Consider the following 21,112-nt stretch of genomic DNA (forward strand, 5'->3'; position numbering starts at 1 on the left):
CAGCTTGAGAAATAGTTTAAAGACAATAAACGACAAATACGTGTGAAGCCGCGTGCACCAAGTGACTTTGATATGGAAAAGCTCTTATTTTGAAAAGCATGGTAAAACTGTGCTGAATGAAGAAGCGTCTGAAAAAGGCTGGAGAATAAATAGTTTACAAGATACAAGATGAATGCATTCAAGCCTCTGGAAAATAAGACCAGTTGAAAGGTTAATGGAAAAAGGTAGAATTACATAATATGGTAGCGCAGTAGTTGTACATGTAAAGATGGACATACTGAGATATATATATATATTTACATATCTATATATAACATCCAGGGAGATTAAAACACTGCCACTTTGGTGCTTCATGGGAAACAGGAATCTTAAAATAAATTCTGTGTGCCACATGCTAAATCAAGGATTTTTTTTAAACTCACCTGGAACAGACTGAAAGCGATAAAAAACCGTCCGCATACAACTTCTCTCACCTCTGTGTGACCCTCTTCCCACTATTTTGAACAATTTGAAAACATTGAAAGAGAAAAAGTCTCCTCCATTTGCTGGGCAGAATGAGTGCTTCGATAGCTGGAGCTTAAAATCTTAAAATCACAGCAGAATATTCATTCCATTGGAGGGCAGCTGGGAAACGCTCACTTTAAATTGTGCTTCATTCCACACGTCACTGCAACGACATCATTTTTATTTCAAAGCAGGAAAACTAGTTCTGATTCTAGTGACGTTAGTTTGGAACTTATTGCTCAGGGAGCATCAGCAACTCCAGCCGAGCTCCTCTTTGACCTTCCCCTGAAATGCTTTTACGTTATTCATGAAGCTCACAAGCTGGTGTTTTCTCTCTGGGCAATCTGAGTATTTTAGCGTGTATTCAATTGTTACAATAATAATAATGTCAATGAATTGAATACGAAGGACTTTCAATGGAAACAAGACAAGGGCTTTTTTTTAATGCTTCTTTTAGACGGTGTTTGATTGTACTTGTGCTGTACTGCATCTTATTGTTTTGACAGTACTTGTACTGTTCTACCATTCTATCTGATAAATATCACAACATTTACTTCTCTGTTGATACTCGGCATCTTTTTGGGGGGGGGGGGGGGGGGGGGGTGCGGTCTCTGGTCTGGATTTCTTTTGTGGTATTGGATTCTCTGCAAAGCTTCAATTATACCGAGTCTCTCAGCCTGCGATGTGAGGAAGCCAATCTGGAGCTTGGCCAGTTCATTTAGAAGCATATAAATCTGGTTTGTTTTTGCTCTGCCGTTGGTTTATGCCGTTAAATGAAGTTTTGCATTGCAACAGCGTAACATTAGTACGGACATAGATCCGAGTTAATATGCGGATGTTATCCTTCCATATGAGACACTGCTAAATGTCCCCATTATATTTTCTTGGCTTTTAAACATATATAATAAACAGTAATTCATTTGATTTGGGAAGCGGGCAGTAGGAATGTTTGGGAGCGGGGGATCCCGGAGTAGGAGCGTCTACCGGCAGACAATAGCTCGAAGCAGCTCATTATAAAGAACATCAACTGGTCCGTTTCCGGGACTGTGAGATTTGTTCAATATTCAAAGCGTAACAGTGTTATTTTGGTTCAATATAAAATACGCTTTCATCTTTGAAATAATATTCTTCCTCGATCAAGGGACTAAATTGATTATCCAAGTGTAAGCCGGGGGGGCTATTAGTAATGATTCAGTGTTGTGCCTCAGTGCGGCGGAACCAAACACCGATCTGCTGGTTCAAAGTGTTTTTTTGGGGGGTGAATGAAATTAAATGAGACAGTTTGTCCTGCGGGAGCAGAGAAAACAACTCAGAAGAGAGAAGTGTTTCGTCTCTCCTCCTGAGCTCAACGTTCACACTCAGTTCTGTTTGCGTGAACAGAATAGAAGCAGACAGCGTGTAAACACAAGTACCTGAGAAAAGATGCAACGACATGTTTAAAAAACAAAACTGACCTTTTATTATTGGAGTTGTATTATGATGCCACCTCTGTCCACATACTTCATTTATTTATATAACTATAGAGACTTTAACATGGCACAAGTTTGTTTCTGAACTAGTGCTGATGAATGTAAACTAGGAACAATGTTCTTTTTCTGTATTTACAATAAAATGAAAGAAATGTACAAGACTCCATGGTAATACACAGTTTCAACATTAAGTACAGATATAATTCGATCCCGCTGTACACTAACATCATTAGTTTACTATTTATTTTTACACAAATGAGTTCATGATCCATTTTTCGCTTTGCACATACATGATTCCCCCTCTTGGCTCTTACCTCATATCCTCACTCACATGACTCGCACCTTTCATCATGCTATCAAGAGTCTCTTAAAGAAATTAAAGCTAACATCTACACGCAGCAGGACGTACTTCTCCTTACTTTCCTCAACAGATCCCCAGGATGATCCCACTTTCTATTCTCTATTTTAAAAAACATCAACATTCCTTACTTCCCTTCTTTGGCACACATTCCATCGTCCTTCTTCCTTCTTCCTTCGCTCAGCTGAAGTTCTCTCCACACACACATTTCCCTCTTTGCAATAAACACACACACACAAAAAAAGAAAAGCCAAAGTTCATGAATAAGTTCCCCAGCTCCTCGCTTCTGCTGAAGGATGAAGATGCCCCCCAAGGAGCATTTGGGATGAAGTTCTCAAGCAGGATCAAGCCCAGGTCTAGACCCAGGAGTCGGGCGAGCCGGGATATTGCTCCGCCCTGTACGAAGGCCTCCGTGTGCTCGCGTAAAAGTCCACATAGTTGGTGGTGGATTTCAGTCCATGAGGCTGGGAGCTGTAGTCCATCGTGGGTGGGTAGGCGATGGCCTCCTCCAAGTAGGGATCGTCGTAGCTGTGGGGGTGTTTGAAGTACATTCTGTACGTATCGTAGTTCCTCCGGCCTGGATCGTCTGTGTAATACATAGGCTGCAACGAAAAGACACGTGTGGTGAACTTCTTACTGCTGAAATGTTAAGAGTCTGTAAGTAACTTACTACAGTTACGAGTAATGTAATTAAAGGTTTGATGAACATGGAATCATAAAAGGAATAACTGTTAATACTATAATTCGGACTTTACAACCTGTCAGTGCAAGTACCAACTGAAATGATCCTTTATATAGAATCTTACAGTTTTATCTCTTCATACTCCATGAAAAGCTCGAATACAGTAACTTTAATCCATTACAAAATCATTACTCATTATTCAGCTGCTGCTTCATGTTAAACGCCTTCACCATGGTGACTTTTACTGGGATTCCTTCACAGGAAACGGTGCATCCGTAAACAAGTTCCACAAGTGTCCATCAGAAACGTGTTGACAAAACAGGATGCGCTAATCTGATGGGTTTTGGCAAAAGGATATCTTAAATACCGGTACACCACAATTCTGAGGGATCTTTTTACTCCACTGCAGTTACAGATATACTGTAGAGATTACAGTCTTCTATAAAGCATCTACACTCATGTCTCTTTTTCAAATATCTGGAGCTTGTTAGTTAGCTTAGCGCTAGTTTAAAGACGGGAAACGTATGGAAAAGCTGGATCTGTCAAACATACAATGTCACAATAATAGGGAAAGAAAACACTGATATTTACAGTATTTCATACAGTGAAAGTGTTACTTTATATGGAGAGAGAACATATTCAGGAGAAACAACGCTGAGCAACATAAACATCACGTGACAGAACTTGAGGTTACAGGTTCCACTTATTTATGTAATAATCTACGCATGTACGGCACTTTGTGTCGGCTACGGTTGTTTTAAAGTGCTCTATAAAGTCAAGCCAAATGTATATATGTGATGAATAACATTCTTAATCTACAAGGGGGAAGATCAACAGACGTAACACCAAAAGATAAACAGACTTTTCCGATCAACAGTCTTTGTACAACGATGCAACAGAAGACCAGACGCGAAATGAAGTGTCACTGAAATAAACATTATCAGGTCTAAATGTGATGAAGTCCACAAGAGAACTCTCTCCTTATCCCCCCCCCCCTCCTCACAGTGGCCATTATCAGACTGGACACCCATGAATGCGTCCTACGGTGACAGGTGCCTGAGATGCACCCAGACTATCCCAGTCCCAGCAGTCACATTCACTCCAGCTCAGACAATAGCTGATGAGCTGGGTCATTCGGGGGCATTGGCGTTTATCCACTGTGGAATATGCCATACAAGTATTATGTATATATGTATGCATAGAGTTGTCCCTTGTTTATTGCGGGTGTTACGTTCCAGGACCCCGTGACACCATATTTATGCTCGTATTTTACATGTATTTTTACCTTTATGAAGTCATTAACCCACCCGCTACTGCATTACTCTTTCCCACATGCCTACAAACACTTTTGTATTCAAATACAGTAACAGTCGAGTATATTTCAAAACTTTAACAAAAAACACAAGCGCAAAGTAGAATACCGGTACTGTATTTTATATGTTGCAATACTGTATGTGTTGTAATACGTTTTATTTTTTCTTATAAAATAATATTGATAATAATGGAAATATAAACATCCGCTGAAAGTGAACCGTGATATAGCGAGGGACAACTGCATATGTGTATACATAATAAACTAGACAGTGAATGTAAAACCACCAGGTAGAAGCAAACATCTAAGCAGCATGCTAATAGTCACCTGTGTTCTCCGAGGCTCGTCTCTTGTCGGTGATGAGTAGTAATATGGGGAAGGCTGTCCAGACCCTGCAAAAAGTCAAAAGAAACTGTTTAAACGGACCTGAAATTACCCTTCACCTCAGATATGAACACCCTTCTCAGGCCAATGTCTGTTTTTGGGATGGGATGGGTGTTCTTGTTGGCCCGTCATCCGACTGGTGGAATCCTGAAAGACAATTTCTGTGCTGTGTGATGTGTGGAGGCTCATTTGTTTACTCTGCCCACTCTATGCTCATAGACTGGCAAGGACTCATGTCTGGATACCCACTCATAGCCTCTGTCTGATTTGGCCCTGCTTGCTAACAATGGCACCATTGTAGAGCGTCCACCATTCGCTCGCCAGTTTGCCTTGCTGCTTTGCAAAACCATCCAAACCACAAAAATAGCTCCGAGGCACTCAGAAAGCGACGGACTATCTGGGAGCCGGGGGGCTCGAGCAGAAATGTTAAGAGGAGACTGTCTTGGCAGGGACAGAGAAACTGCTTGGAGCGTTATGAGCGGTGAAACAGATATCGGCCTGCATAGAGATGACTGCAGGGTTGCCTGTGGTGTGATGTCTGGTGCAGACAGAGGAAGATATAAAACCAAGTGTCTTCCAGATGTGCGATTCATCTGTGTACCTGTATGCTGCTTCTTATGGACGCTGCTGTCTCCTTGGTAATTATAAAATTGCATAGTTGACTGAGCTCTCTGACAGTCTCTGATGGAGTCTCTCTGCTCTCTGGCGCCCAGCATGGCAGGAGACGACATGGCACTGGCAGCTGTGGAAGGGGAAAACACATTTTCTCTTGAAATTCCAGAGGTTTGTCGGTTTCATTTGGTATCTATTTTCATCTTGCAGGGTCTGTGGTGAACTAGAGCCTACCAGGGTGGTTGACTGGAGATGTCTGAACAGTGCTGGTGGGCAGGGTGGGCTGGGACTTGAACCGATCCCTTTCCAGTGTAGACACAGGAGTGAGGAAATGGTTTTGGTTCCATCCATCCTGTTAGAAAAAACAAACGCAAAAAGCAGCGGTTGGTAGATCAGCATTGAAAGTGGTAAAACGCGTGGGGCGTCTGATGAAAAGTCCTTTTTGGCTGCTGAGGGAACATTATGCGTCTGAAAAAAAGGGAACAATTTGCAATTTGGATTCATTTAACTTCTGACCGTTTTAGATTTGAAAGAAAACAACAAGAACATCTTTAGTATCATGGAAAATCCAAATTCATCCACGTGTGAGCATACAGCCTCATGACCACTGCCTCAACGCCCTCACCTTTTTATAGATGGTACGCAGATCCCGATACTGCCACAGTGTGTTGAGCACCTGAGCCGCCGCTTTCACCACCTTGATAGAGTACCTGGGAAACAGACAAGAACATTCATGAATCAGTGTGAGCACCCTGAATCACGTGCACTTTTAGATTGGACTGTAAATATTAGAGGACAGTGTGCTTGAAGGAGAATGCCCCTAAGTGCATTTTAACGTGGAACATTATGGAGTATATAGCAGGCTACAAATAGCTACAGCGCTGCTCCATCATTCCGCAGGGATGTGAAAGCTACGTGCGCTCACAGCCACCTTCCCTGTGGCTATATTAAATGCTTCCCAAGCCACCAGCTACAAATGACCGATGTTTATTATTGAGTTTGAGCATGTGCACATGTTAAGTGAGTGACTGTGTGGCCTCACTAGTAGTGCCCGAACACACCTGTCTCCTCTGCCCTTGGTGATGTTGACCAGCTTCTCGATGCCGCCAGTGTCGGCCAGGGCTTTGGCGTTCTCCATGTTTTTGCTGGTGACCTCGTTCAAGGTGCAACAGATGGCAGCCACCGTGTCGTCCGACAGCAGGGTGGTGCTTCCCCCAGGGAGGCGATTGACCAGGTCCCTCATTGCATATTTCCCTGAGAGGGAGGAGGCAAAATGAGCCCTGCATATTCTTACACTGTACCGAGACACAAGGAGGAGGGGCCGCCTCCATAGGTTCAGCGACCTAAACTACATTTCATTTTTTATATCATTAATCATTTTCAGTTCAGCATGAGACTGCAGTGAAGTGGCCAGTTCTCCTATATGACATTGCATCATCCTCACACGCATGCTGGACTGTTTATGCATCTGGGTGTAAAAAAAAAAAGGTTTTTTTCTCTGCAGCAGAGAAGAGCAACCCAAATTAAAATGCTGAACACACACACACACACCTTAAACAACCCCTGCAACTCCTCCCACGCTCTGCCTACGGGTGTCACCCCTGCATTGCTGAAAATGTAACTCATTAAAACCATTGAGAGAGCTCATAAAAAAAATGTGTCCCTCATTAAATGGGACAGCTTTGTGGAATAAATATCACGAGAACGAGTTTCAAAGCAAAGTGATTAAAATAGCTCCACACCAGACAGACAGTAGGAACAGTATAAAAGTATACTGTATATGAATGCTTCTATTAAACTCATCTGGATACGCTGACTTCTCACCTATGAGCTCCTTGTTGCGGACGTCCAGTGCCATGTTTCTCAGAGCGGTGGCAACAGAACACACCACCCTGTCATTATCCATCCGCAGCAGCTCCACCAGGATCGGCAGCCCCTTCTCCTTACGCACTGCAGCACGGATGTATGCTGCAAACTGCGCACACACAAAAAAAGCCCTTCAACCTTCACGTGACCTTGATTCCACACAGAAGAAATGTAAAATTGATGTCAGCTCGGACTGACACCCAGGTGAAGGTAATCCTTTTTAACCAGTCGAATAGATGATCTGTGTCCAAAGCATCCCAGTTAATAGTGTGTATACAACAATCAAGAATGCGTGTCAGTGTTTGTGTGTGTGCGCACACACACAAACACTGACAGTGTACCTTCCAGTTGCCAGCTGACAGGTTCTGCAGGGACCCTGCGGCCCCCTCCAGAGTGGCAGGATTTGAGCTCTCAGCCAGCAGGGTCAAGTAAGGCTTAACCACCGAAGGGTGCCACAACATCTCCGCCCCCTTGGGTGACTTGGAGAAGCCAGGGATGGGTCCCACGCCGTCCCACTGAACAAACAGGGTTTAGTCAGGTTCTAACGTTCATGTCAAAAAGTATATACAAAAACACAGAACACACAACTAAATTGAAAGATATATATTTTTTCCCCAAAATATAATTTATTCAGGCATCTAGATGTCCCAGAAATGTAGTGATGGGATCGGTTCATGGGTTCATTTATCCACTACTGTATATAAAAAGCCTGTAATCGCCTGCTATTTTAATGCATGTCTTCTATTGACCAACGCTATGACCATAATCCAGTTGCTTTTTTAACACTGCAGAATTTTTATTTGCCCATCCAGCAGGTTCGCCGGTTATTATGTCATCTAATAGTGCTAGCCCAGCGTGGACCAATCATTCTAGGAATAATAAAGCTGTTAATTACAGCTGATTATTGGCAGTCATACAAAACAGAATGTATTTATACATACGCCCACCTAAAAAGTAAAAGCATGCAAAACCCTTCTAAATGTAAATTGCCCGACACACTGACTGTCACTTCTGTGGAAGTGGACTGCAAACCTATTAAAATAGTAATGTTGAATAAATCTGAACGATGTAAACTTGTTGTCAATTTTAATGCTGATCTAAGCATCTATTCAAATTGTCCCACACTCACTGTATCTTCCTGAAAGCTCTTTTTCTTCTTCTTTTTCTTTCTGCTCCAGCAGCTGGAATCCGCCTCTTTACCGGGCGCCTCGCTTCCAAGTAAACCATCCAGCTCCTGTCCACCTATCACTCTGGATGGCGACATCTCCAGCTCCAGCCGATATGATAAGTTCCTTAGTGTGCAGATACAGTTCTCAACAATCTGCAAACAGAAATAAGACATGGGTTTGAGTGGCTATTTAAACCAACAGGAAGCAATATCTACGGTACATAATGACTAAACCGTGTGGCACATGGGCCTGCTGCTGATAGAGTAGCATTATTAATCGAGAAGTTATGAAATGTCCCATCACTTAGAGGGCAAAACCAGAGCAATATTCTATTCTGTTGAAGTGATGTACAGATTTGACCTCAGTATATCAAAGAGCAGGAGAGCTTTGCATCAAAATGAGCTATATGACTTTTATATGTCTTTTACAGTGCAGATGTATGTTTGAGAAATATGAATTCATCAAAGATGATATACTGGTTTGCGTAGTAAATGACATAAAATAGATATCAGGCAATAAAATGATTCAAACAGGGTCTGTTACAATGTGGTGAGCATGTTCAGCAGGTGTGTGTGTGTGTACCTTGCTGTCGAAATCAGAAGTGTTAACGCAGGCCTTGATGACGTAGAGGAACGAGTCGACCAGGCCCTCACAGCTACGCAACTGTTTTCTGGCCTCCTCGCCCGCTGAGCTCAGGTTCCTTTGAAGACAAACACACATTTGCTGAACAAAAAATAACAATACAGAGAAAGGCAGCTTTGCTTGTCTGTGCGTCCCACTTCAATAAACATTGTGGGTGTTGCCGTCCACATACAGCATGTAATGCAGGAAGTGTGTGTGGGTCTTACGAATGAAAGGACACAATAACACACTCCGTTACACTAGCTGTCACCAGATAAAGGCTAACTAGTCCTCTATCACATCTTCATTGGAAGAATTCCCAGCAGGGAAGTTCGGAATATTACATAATTGACAGTGTTTTTTTTATCGAGGTATTAAAAATTGTATTTATACGGAATGTTCTGAAAACGAGTGGTTTGTCACAACAATGTTTTATTTTCCAAAAACAACACACATGATGTAATAACACTAGTTGTCCACCACAGGGCGCTAGAGTACAGAATGTTCATCAGGTGGTGTACCTCAGGCAGCCCGTGGTGTTCCTCAGCACCAGCGAGGAGTGGAACTTCAGCTTGTGGTCGTCATCGAAGGTGGTGGTGCTCCATCCAGAGTGAGGGATGATCACAGTGTTGGTCAGACTTGTTAAGGCTTCCCGGATGATTGTCATCTTGACGGCATCGCACGACGACAGGTTCCACAGCACCCCTGCGGAGATTCCCGCACACAAACACAGGAAGTGAGACAACAGGCATGCAAACCTCAAGTTATGTCAGCTGTCATGTTCAACAACGTGTGACGGTGTGTGTGTGGACGGGCCCACGGGAAAACACAAGCAAACAAGTAAAGACTGCGGCACAACCACGCAGGAGGAAGCAGCTCTGGCATCATAGCTTTACACCAAATCTCATCTAGAGAGGATGTCTTTGGGGCAATACGAGCTTGAATTGGGAAATAAAATAATTAAAGGACACGATTCATGTGGCATGGGGGCGTCTTCATTTTTGTCTGTAAAAGAACTTTGTGAATTTTATTTCTAGAAAAGTGCTATATAAATAAAGCATATTATTATTATTAAAATAAATACGCTGTCATCATTTCACTCTATTTAAATCTACGGTTGGTTAGTAGCACTGATACTCGTGCACAGTCGGGACAGCGTTTGATGCTGCGTCTGTCAAGGATTAGCCAGCATGTAGCATGTTCTTTTAATTAGTTGCCTCTTGCTGATGGGCTTAAACTAAAGCACAGCCCGACTTCTGCAGGGGGACGCTTGTGAGCAGGAATCTGCTGCAAAGAGAGAGAGAGAGCTAGATACAGAAAAGAACTGTTTGTAAGACACCGGGCTCTGTTGTGGGTGAATATCTGTACCTCATACACAAGGAAATCCCCCTCACTCCCCAATGGAGACAATAATAAGCTATTATATGGCCCAGGAGCCAAATTTAAGCCCACGGCTGACAAGAAGCTAAATGGACAGGTGTGTGTTTGCCAGGCAGCGTCTCCTCCATGGATTTAATTTACAACCATTGCTCTAAAAGCCACTTTAAATCCTTAACTGCACATTTCTTTTTACTCTTATTTTGACTAAATGTTGAGACAAACATGGAACGTTCTTGAAGGTATGCAGCATGTTGTCTGACACTCACACATCAGGTAGTCGACCCTGGCAGATTCACTTCTACCTCTGCTCATTCAAGTCTGTTTGCCTTTCTCACGGGGCAGTTATAAACCAGCGATAGCAGAAATTCTCACGCCTGCTCAACATCTTTTACCACAACCTGCTCTCTCTCCAGTCATTAAATGAACACCTCCTATCGTGTTATGTTGGGGATCATTCTCATTTGCTTTCAGCTGCTTGGGCCCGTCTCTGAAATGTAAACCTTGGTGTGATATCAGAGCCGGAAGTCTAAGCAGAGCTAAGCTCCAGAGAGCACAAAGAGAGGGCGACGCTCAATACAGAGAAAATACGAAGCTCTTTAGAATGCCTAACAGCCTCTGAAGCATTGCTCGGTAACGTGATGGTGGCGCAGCGGTTGAGAGGGTCGTCCTATGATCAACAGGTTGGCTGTTCGATCCCCGGCTCAGGCACGTGTGTGCACTGTCGTTGTGTCCTTAGGCAAGACACTTCACCCACATTGCCCGGGCACGCTCCGACCAGCAGCAGAGTGTAACTGCCGTAAACCGAGTCTACCTTCGGGTACAAATAAAGTCACCTCACACCTTACGTAAGTTAACTCAATGGACGTCCGCATAACACATTTGTCTTCATCTACAGCTACTCAGCAGGCTTGCCTGTAAATCAACATCAGCTTCTTTACTGCAGCTTTTCACCTCCTTTTTTGTCTTCTGACAAAAGTAAAAGTAACGCCAGTGCCTCGAAAATCAAATCTTTACAGTACTGATTGTTTTTATTCAGCAATAAATGTAATACTAAATCATATAAAGAGATTATTTAAACAGATTCATAGCATCAAGAGTGTTTTGGTGTTCTCACCATGACACGCTTTACAGCGGAGACTTTGTAGGGATCATTAAACTGTTTCCTTTGTGAGTCAGGGCCTTATCTTCATAGCATTTATCAAACACATTGGGATTAAATTCATCTTTTGTTGGTTTATTCCCAAAGTGATTGCCAACTCCTTTGGCAACCTTTATCCTTAATCCATAGGTCAGCATGCCATTGAGTTTTACGAGGTGTGGTAACGGGGAACATCAACTTCTCACCATGAAAAGCTGCTTTCCCCCCAAAAATCTATCAGACCCTTTTGGTTGTTGGGGTGTGACCAGAAAACTTGTCAATGCTGCGTCAAGTAAACGCCAGATAAGCAGCTTGGCTTGTCCTTTTTGAGGTTTGGGAGGCATTCCTCACTAACTCCCTCACTTAGTGGAAGTTATTGCATTTCTGTTTACAGCTAAAAAAGGATTTGGTTTCTCATTTTTCATTTGATCAGACGTTCTTGACCTCATCCTCTGTTCTAAAACAACAACACAGTACAGCTCAGAGCATTTGACACCAACACTTGGCAAATGGCCTGTGTGTGTTGATGCAATCTAAAATCTTTGTGTAAGTTGGAAAAATATGTACTTTCTCGAACCAGTATTTTTTGACTAACTGAAAAAAGGATGAGTACGAAAGATCTTAAGTTCACCCGTTTTGAAATTGTGTTCTGTCTTGGCCAATCTGGGCCATGAAGACCAAAACGACATGCAACATCTATATTGATCAAAAAGACCAGGAGATGATGTTAAAGGACGATAACATTTTGCAATATTAGTTGGACTATTCTAGGCTTTTCTGTGTAATTGATATTAATGGCCAATGTAAAAAAAAAAAAAAAATATGTGCAGCACTGATACATTTAGCAGAGGACTGGGTTTACCTTCTCTCCCAATGGAATCAGCCAATCTGAATTTCAATGTGAACATTTTGATGGCAACATCTTAGACAAGTAGATCTTGATCCTGCTTCAAGCAGTGATATCAGAGCCAAGACAATAGGCTTCTGAACAGGCATGCTCTGAAGGAACACCGTATCATCAGCATACCACGGCGTTTAAATACCAGAACACTCCGTGCAGAGAGAATTCACCACGATTGTCAGTAATAAAAGAATAAAAGTAACTAATTACATAAATGCAATCAGTGAAATAAGGCAATGCAAGATAAACGTATTATTACTGCAGGGAAGCACAACAGTGGAAAAGCGCAGAAGATGATTTAAAAAAGTTTCTAAACTACAATCCATGGTTCGATAGCTTAAACTAACTAGACCGGCGGTGACAGACGGGGTATTAATGAGGCCACTGAAAGCCACATCGATTATATTCTAAAGGAGTAACTCTTTATATACAGTATATATTTTTAAAAATCCCTCTGTCAGGACAAGTATTGTGAAATATATGCAATTGTACTCCAAGCAACAAACAGGCTCTCAAACTCAGTCGAAATTAAATCTTGATTAAGAATGAAGCTCAAGATAAGGGGCCGATGTAATATCCAGTCCAGGCAGACAAAGCATTGTGTGTGTGTGTGTGTGTGCCTGTGTGTGTGTGTGTGTGTGTGTGTGTGTGTGTGTGCGTGTGTCTGGTATTATGGAGCTAATGGCTGTGCTGCGAGGCCTGGCCTTTTGATCTGAGTGGCTTTTTGAGGACAGAGCAATAACCGCAACAGCTGCTGGAAGACGATTCAGGTGAAAGAGCAGAGTTCCTTTTTGTGTGTCCTCACAACATTACCTCCGACCTGGGGCAAGGGTGGGGGGGTTGTTGGTTTGGATACCTGGACCTCCCAGCAGCATTCAGAATGCACCACTGAGACAATGGAATCCCAGCAAGCTTCTAAAGCCACCATTACAAGGCACTGAATGTTGATGTTGCCCAAGCTGTAAAAAGTAGACATGAACTCCTGGTGAATGATTTCTGTTCGCATTAAGAACTCACTGCCAAGGAAAGATAATAAAGTGATGCATGTGAACAAAAGCTAAATGAGTTTTCAGATAACCCCCCCCCCCCCCCCCACCAACAACAACAACTGTGTCCCATAATGTGGGGTGGATCCGTTTTTTATCCCGTATTACACAAACCAAAATTCTGTCATAAACAGCCAATGCAAAGCACGTCGTCAATGACGATGCCCAGAAATGAGCCTGCTGATCAATGACTCATGGCAACAGGTGAAGAAGATGGAGAAAATGAATCTTTCTGACACATATCACAACCCGATGCTATGAGATGATGTGACTGCCTGCCTACATTTCCCTTATGAAGGCATATGGTGGTGGGGGTGAGACAGCACACATTGTTCTTTTCCCCCTCCTCTAGCAGTGTGAGGATTACGTACGAGCACCGCGGTAGCATTTACATGCTTTCACTGATCGGACTGACTGAATGCAATGGGAACTATTATGGGGCGTAAAATGATCATTTGTGCAGGTGGGGACGATGCAGGTAAAGTGACTGAAGAGGCAGAGTGTGTGAGTGTCAGCTACCGCTGCACTCCATGTCTGGCTTACAGCAGTTGTGTTCTCTGCAGCACACAAAAAACAAGCAAACTAAAAAAACAAAAACACTCAGATCATTCTAGGTGATATCTGTACAGTAGCTAATGTCGTGTTCTGATCAACTCTCAACTCTCTTTGCTGATGCCAAATGTGATGAGACAGTGTTGCTTACATACTCAGCGGACTTTGAGTTGATACTAGACTACTACTACTACTGGGTCAGGTGTGCTATGTGATAGCACAATGACTAGAGGAAAGTCTGGAACATCAAGGTCTCAGGAGATCTGGGGAAGAAGAGGGAGAGCACAGTGAGAGCCACAAACACTAAACCAGCAACCTCCACTGACTCAGAGACCGGTGGGAGGAGTTAACTCTCAAATCGAGTTCCGATAGGTGCTGGTGTGGTGGACCTGGCATGCGTAAAACCTCCACCCAAGGACAGGGCAGTCATCCCGGGCCCAACAACGGCAGCACGAGCCCCCCAGATCACCCCAAGCTGCAACAGCACCCCAAGAATGACCCCCGGGGCCCCACCAGCGCCACCCGCAGAAGATCCAGCCCAGGGCCCGGGAGCGACAGTCACCAACACAGCCGACGAAACCAAGGCCAGCAAAGCGGCACGGGGCACAGCGGGCCGGGCCGGCGCCCCACCAGCACCCAACACCTCACCCCCCACAACCTGTAACGCACATCCTACCTGCGGAGGGAACCCACTAACAATACTCAACATGACAACCTTAATCTCCAGCTTCAAACTCATCAGTCTGTCCGACACTGGATTCACCTCTAGAACACTCTTCATCAACTCCTCCTTCAAGATAACCCCTCCTCCATTCCTCTTTCCTCTCCTCCGTTATAAAACAACTTGAGTCCTGCTCCTAAGCTTCTAGCCTTGCTTCCTTTCCACCTGGTCTCCTGGACACAGAACACATCCACCTTTCTCCTCATCATCATGTCCACCAGCTCTCGAGCTTTTCCTGTCTTCGTCCCAACATTCAAAGTCCCTACTCTCAGTCCTAAACTCTTCTCTTCTCTATTCTCTTGCTGTTGATACACCCGTCTTCCTTCTCTTCTTTGTCTCTGTCTTCGACCCACAATAATCGAATTTCCTGCAGCGCCCCGTGGGTTAACAACGCTGCTGGCGGTCGTTGTTAACCCTTCTTGTTTACATGTTAGATTTCGCCACATTTTTACGCCGGATGCCATTCCTGATGCAACTCTGCATTTATCCGGGCTTGAGACCGGCACAAGGAAGAAACTGGCAATGCTACGTTAGCTCCTGCTAACCGCACTACCTGTACTACCATGAGGCTGTAATTTTGATAGTAAAAGGTTCTTCTGTAATTGTTATTGCTCATTAAGCACACACACATAAAACCCTGCAGGCTTGAATGTTGACAACAGATTGATAATGACAATACACTATTAGAAGCCACTCTTTATAATCAGGCGTTTATCTATAGGTCGCCAATTTCCCATCTCCAAAGCTTTCATACTCCTGGATCAGTGTGTGTGTACAGAAACACACAGTTTGTTTTTATAGATCACAACGTTTGCACCTAAAGCGTATTTTAGGTTCCATTTTGTGTGTAAGCAACAGTTCTAAATGAAACCCCCGGCGTGAGATTCCCTTGACATCTACCTGGAAGCTCTTCATGTCGATTGTTCCTGTCAGCTGTAATTAAACAGAGGTGGTGCAGCTCTTCTGACCTTTTCTAATTACCCCACATGTTGGGGTCTGCCCTGCCAATTAGCCACAACAGACGCTCAGGCTGGTGGATAACGGGGGGATAAAACAGCTCACTTTAAAGCTGCTACTTCAATGAACGGAGTAAAAAAGGACGTTTGGGTTTTTGGCCATAAACTCCTGCGAGATAACTTTAGCTCAATCACAGAGACAGATGTCACGCCTTAAAAATAACTATAATATGTACCCTATATATTATATATTCCCTCCTCTGATGGTGTTAAGCCAAGTAAGCAGACTGAAACAGGAAACAATCTCATTTAGGGACTGCTGGACTGTAATCCAACCACGTGAACCTGGGGGCTGTGGTCTCAAAGGGCTGACTCAGGACCTAGAAGCCAAATGCCTTGGCTTGCTCATTCCTGTAGTGCTGCACCCTGATCCGAAACAACATGGATTTACAGTACATCACAGTTTGGACAGCACACAGCCCCAGATAGAGAGGAGGAGACCGACAAGCAGGCTTAGCGGGACCATATTTGAGCAAAACATCTTACATTTGCTTTCATTTTTTTGGACATAATAAGCCGTAGTGACGCAGTAGCTGTAAAATAGGGGAATGTCTCCAGGACTCTGTTAGTACAAGATCCCTCATCTTATGGCAAGCATTCTGTTTAATTTAAAGAGTATCTTTATTCAGTCTTAATATCTACAGCTGTTGCTTACGGCACAAAGACGAGAAAGACGGCACAAGATGAGAATGAGCTTCATTTAGACGCAACATAACTCTTCCAGTCTTTGGAGAGGACGGACGCATTTTCTTTCTGCTCCTACCCCATCTGCCTGCTGCTATCTCTGTCTCATCTCGTCTGTCTGTCTGCCCGTCTGCCGACTTTTCTTCTTGGACCCGCTGCCTGATGCGCTCCCGACGCTCCCGATTTATTAGTTGGTCTCTTAGTGCGATTGGTTAAATATTTTCATAGAACGGAAACCTGGTGGATGCGACCTGCCCAGATAGGACCTTCACGGCAGGCTACACACGCCACACAGCCTGGGACAAGTGGAGGGTTGTCTGTCTCGTGGTCCAATCTGTTGAGGACATATATATTTGGCTATTTGGCTTATTGGGGCATCTGCAAATTGGGCTGGGAGTTGCTCTGGTGTACCGGAGAGTCGGTACACCAGAGCAGACGGCGGCTTTCACAGTTCTTGATAAATTGACCATGGATCTGAAAGTGCTTTTAGAGGCTTTGGGGGACCGGGTGTTGGCACAAATCGAGGAACTGTCCCGTGAGCTCATCCACCTCAGCTCACGGCCCGATCCGGGGAAGAACGGCTGAGACTGGATATCATCTTGCGCCAGCAGGCAGGACTGTTTCGACAGATCGCCGGACTTGGCAAAAACTTAGAGGGACTGAGGTCTCTCCTCCGCTCCTGAAATGAGGATTTACTGAGGACCAACTGCCGAATTGGATCAAGACAAAGTCATCTGTTTTCGGCTAGAATTTGAATTATTCTGCCCCCCCGCCCTTCCTTCCCCCATCAGAGAGGGCACCACGCAGCTGGGCTTAGCTGTCTCCTAGACCAAATATTTTCCCAAGGACAAGGTCGCAGTGTTCTGTGGCTCTTATAGACTTTACACACATTGACAGAACTGACAAGGACTGATGCACACACACACACACACACACACCCCTCCATCAATGGCTCTTCCGTCCTGTCCGATTTCATCCTCTGGACTGTCCTGTCCCACTCCCTCTATGGTCCCAGCTTCCCAGGAGTGGCCTGGATCCTTATCATCTTGAAAAAAATTCCCTGCACGTTCCCAGTGCAGGGATGTCATTCCAATATATGTGTGTTTATTGTGTACGAAATGTGCTTTCTGTAATTCCTGACGTCGCATTGCTCCCTATTAGTGCAGGAATTTCCCTTTGGGATGAATATTGTATTCTGAATCTGAACATGAAGAGTCACAACCAAACCATTACAGTACTGTAAAACACCCCAGGTCTTCTGCAGTGTTCCCATCCTCACATGGATGGGCACAAATATCAACAAAGAATGCTAAAAACCAATCAACAACTAAACAACAGACTCAACCCTCAAACCAGCCAAAATGAAAGGTGTGAACCCATCATGACTTTCATAGGTTCAAAAGGTGAATGCAAGCAAACACTTTAGTTTTTTTAATCCAGTGGGTTTGTATCAGTGTACTTAGTCTGGTCATACGTACATTTATTTGTGGCATCCTGATACAATACCAACATTTCCTGCCACACAAGCGTTTAACATGTTCAGTACTGCGCCCCCTTGCCTCTGCCACACAAAGACTTTGCTTGGGCGAGCTCCAAAGGTTTATTAAAGGCCACAAGAGTATTGCTGATGGCCCGTTTTCTTTTTTGTCCTTTGGAAATGATCAATCTGGCCTCACTTAACCCCTCCACCTGCTGACAAAAGCAAGTTCTGCAGAGAAACAGAGGAAAAAGAAAAGGAGAGTGTGCAAGCTTGCAAGTGAACCTAACGTTATCTCGCAGGTCAGTGTAAAATGTGTCAGAACCACGTTGATCAGCAAAGATCTTCGCGACAAAACCTCCACCACACATGGATAGCCTCCAAAACAGTGGGACACATTCTGTTTTAAGAGGACTTCATACCTCTAATAAGGAAAAGGAAGTCACAGGGTTGAGGGACAGAGAACGAGCATGACAAGCTCAGGACACAGTGATGTGGTGCAGACACTTTCTCTACGTGAGCTGACTTACCTGTGACAAGCTCTCGCACCTCAGCATCTACAGTCTTTCTCAGCAGGCGAAGCAATGCTGGAATACCTCCTGCGCTTTTCACCGCAATCTTGTTCTCATCCATTGATTTGCCATACACAAGGTTTCTCAGAGCTCCACAAGAATTCCTCTGAACCTCAAGAACTTTGTGGTCTAGAAGGTCCACCAAATGCTTAATGCCCCCCAGGCGACACACCTATGAACAATGTGAATGACATAACATCACATTGTTAGGAAAGCAAATGTATGCATTTATTCATGTGACAAAACAGGGGATACATTCATAACAGATACAAAATAGTTTTAATCTCACTAATGGTCATTTCTAACCCTAGTTTTGTGGAAAGAATGATGTAAAATGGGAAAGCACAAGTTAAAAGATTCAAAAGCAAATTACCGTTTGCTTTGGATTTTATTGTCTGGTATGAACGTTCAAGTTATGCTGACATTTGGTGTCTGAGAATAAATAAACAAACACATTCTTCACAACCAATGTATTTGAATCATTTGTGTGCCTCTGAATCAAAATTCAACTTCCACCAGATTGGAGTACAATGGAAAAGGAAAAACATGACCTTTAGAACAAGAAGCGGAATTATGGCAACCTGTCGATCTAGTTTCTTTTGTATTATTTATATAGGGACTATTTGGCTTCAAACATGAGCGATATAAATGTGTTATTATGTCTATGATTGGGAATCTGTAGCATGGCTGCCTCTATAAAAGACTCCAAGTCTTGACACACTCAATTAGAATGATTACTGACGTACCAAAGAATTAGCTGAAGTCCTGTAACCAGGCAAAGCCACTAAAAATAGAGCCATCGTGCAAAAACAAGAGTGAGACAAACCAGAACATTCACTTCTGATTTAATTGGGAGGTAAAACCAAAGCTGCACCATAAGGTAACTAATCATTTGTAACTGCATGGTAAAACTGAGTATTTACAAAAATATCAAGAATGGAAAGATGGGATCAAGTCAGAACATCGGCGTGTGCTGGGTGTGTTGGAATGTTTACAACTGGTGGTTTGAGTTGCAGTTTCACGTTTTAGGGACATGGCTTCACTCGAGTGCGACAGATCAAATGGATGGCCCCTCAAAAATAAAACCCCAATTTTAACAGACCTACCTCTGCCTTAATTCTGTTATCGCCATAGCACAGGTGCTGCAGGTAGGCTGCTGCATTTGCCTGAACTGAGGGGAAGTGGTGCTGCAGCATGTGAAGCACCTCAGTCAGCTCTGGATCACGCCAGGCGAACTCCCTAGAATTACATTTAGGGTGTAAAGTTATCATTCATGATGACAGAAACGGAAAAGATACAGAAAATGCTACTTCGGCCACGCCTGATTTACTGACTATTTTTTGTAAGCAGTACATTAAAGGAAGAAGACCACTTCTAAAGTCAAGACAACATAGCATGTACACAAAAGAGGGTTTACACAACTAGATTGTATTTTCCTGATACCACAGAATGAATAACCACAGCTCAAAACGCTGGTAAATCTCTCCTGATAAATATTTTCCCTTTGTTGCTTCCTGGTTATCCCCATGGAGCCGCAATTTCAAGTGGCTGCACTAAAAAATACAGGGAAGTAAAGAATAGGGATTTGCAAGGTTAGGGGTTTATTAGGGGATCATTATTATTTATTATCAACCCACTCTGGACATATTTGTCTGTATGACAGGAGTAGAAGCAGCACTTCTGCGTGTGTGTGAGAATCTATTGTTAAGAGGTCAAGCACAGTGGAGCCAGCTGAAAGGCTCTTGCTACATGTACATGCACTACCCAGCAGCTTTGAAAAGTACAAGTGAACTGGTGTCAAGCCAGCAAACCAGGGATGCCTTGTAAGCGTAAGTGATCTCTCTCGATGACTGGTTCTTACAAATCTATGCTAGTCACTTCCAAATTATGAGAGTGTGTCTATTCTTATGGACTCGCATGCTTTTATTCGGATTGAGTCAGTGGGTGAGCAAGGTGTGGCAGGGATTTGCATTTCCATTACATCTACCATTGAAGGTCTGGTTTAGTCAGCTAACCTTTAATTCAGGTGGTTTGCAGTACTATTGAAGTATGAAGAGAACTAAATCTCTGTGCAAAACACATTTTACTTTTATTATGAAGCAGAACAATCAGGACATTTTGGGTTTTATTCAGTGTTGCTAAATATTTATTGAAAATGCAAATCAAGGTTGCAAAGATGGACTCAACCAGGTTGAAACACAGTTATGCTAATTTGTATCTGGCTCCTACCTGGGATCCTTCTGAATGCTGTCTATGGAGGGTGAGCGAGTGGCACCGTCATCCATGACAAGAGCCTGGCGAGTGTAGCCGGGATCGGAGGGCCGGTACTGCGCTGAGCGATACGGATCAGCGTAGGTGGCTGCTGTGTTAAGAGCATAGTTGTTTCTTTGGTAGATCATGGCATTGCGCTGGCTGGGTGTCCGCTGGAGACTCCCCACACCTGAGGGGCAACCAATAAGACGCTTAAGCATGAAAAACCCACATTGCTGCCAAAAAACACACACAGAGGGTGACATTTTAACAGCTCCCAGACCTTTTCAACTAAACCCTGAGCACAAAACTTTAACACATGCTGAAACAAGCATGCAACTGTTCCGACAGTCAGCAAATTCTAAAATCTGCAATTAATTAATGACAGGAATAAAACA

The 21,112-nt window shown here is 43.6% G+C and overlaps 1 protein-coding gene across 1 annotated transcript in view; it reads right to left on the bottom strand.

Moving 5' to 3' along the window:
• Positions 1-1,939: 1,939 nt before the first annotated feature.
• LOC137912850 (plakophilin-4-like) overlaps positions 1,940-21,112 on the bottom strand; it is a 50,201-nt gene continuing 31,028 nt past the window's right edge. Inside the window, exons 10-23 of the mRNA XM_068756980.1 lie at positions 20,694-20,904; positions 19,571-19,703; positions 18,423-18,636; positions 9,499-9,682; positions 8,939-9,056; positions 8,317-8,508; positions 7,529-7,702; positions 7,146-7,296; positions 6,383-6,575; positions 5,947-6,031; positions 5,556-5,673; positions 5,311-5,451; positions 4,653-4,717; positions 1,940-2,933 (exon numbers count right to left, since the gene is read on the bottom strand). Coding sequence (XP_068613081.1) covers positions 2,688-2,933; positions 4,653-4,717; positions 5,311-5,451; positions 5,556-5,673; positions 5,947-6,031; positions 6,383-6,575; positions 7,146-7,296; positions 7,529-7,702; positions 8,317-8,508; positions 8,939-9,056; positions 9,499-9,682; positions 18,423-18,636; positions 19,571-19,703; positions 20,694-20,904 — 2,225 coding nt within the window. The 3' untranslated portion in view covers positions 1,940-2,687. The remainder of the gene's footprint in view (positions 2,934-4,652; positions 4,718-5,310; positions 5,452-5,555; positions 5,674-5,946; positions 6,032-6,382; positions 6,576-7,145; positions 7,297-7,528; positions 7,703-8,316; positions 8,509-8,938; positions 9,057-9,498; positions 9,683-18,422; positions 18,637-19,570; positions 19,704-20,693; positions 20,905-21,112) is intronic.

The sequence above is a fragment of the Brachionichthys hirsutus genome, unplaced genomic scaffold (assembly GCF_040956055.1).
Source record: "Brachionichthys hirsutus isolate HB-005 unplaced genomic scaffold, CSIRO-AGI_Bhir_v1 contig_916, whole genome shotgun sequence".
NCBI lineage: Eukaryota > Metazoa > Chordata > Actinopteri > Lophiiformes > Brachionichthyidae > Brachionichthys > Brachionichthys hirsutus.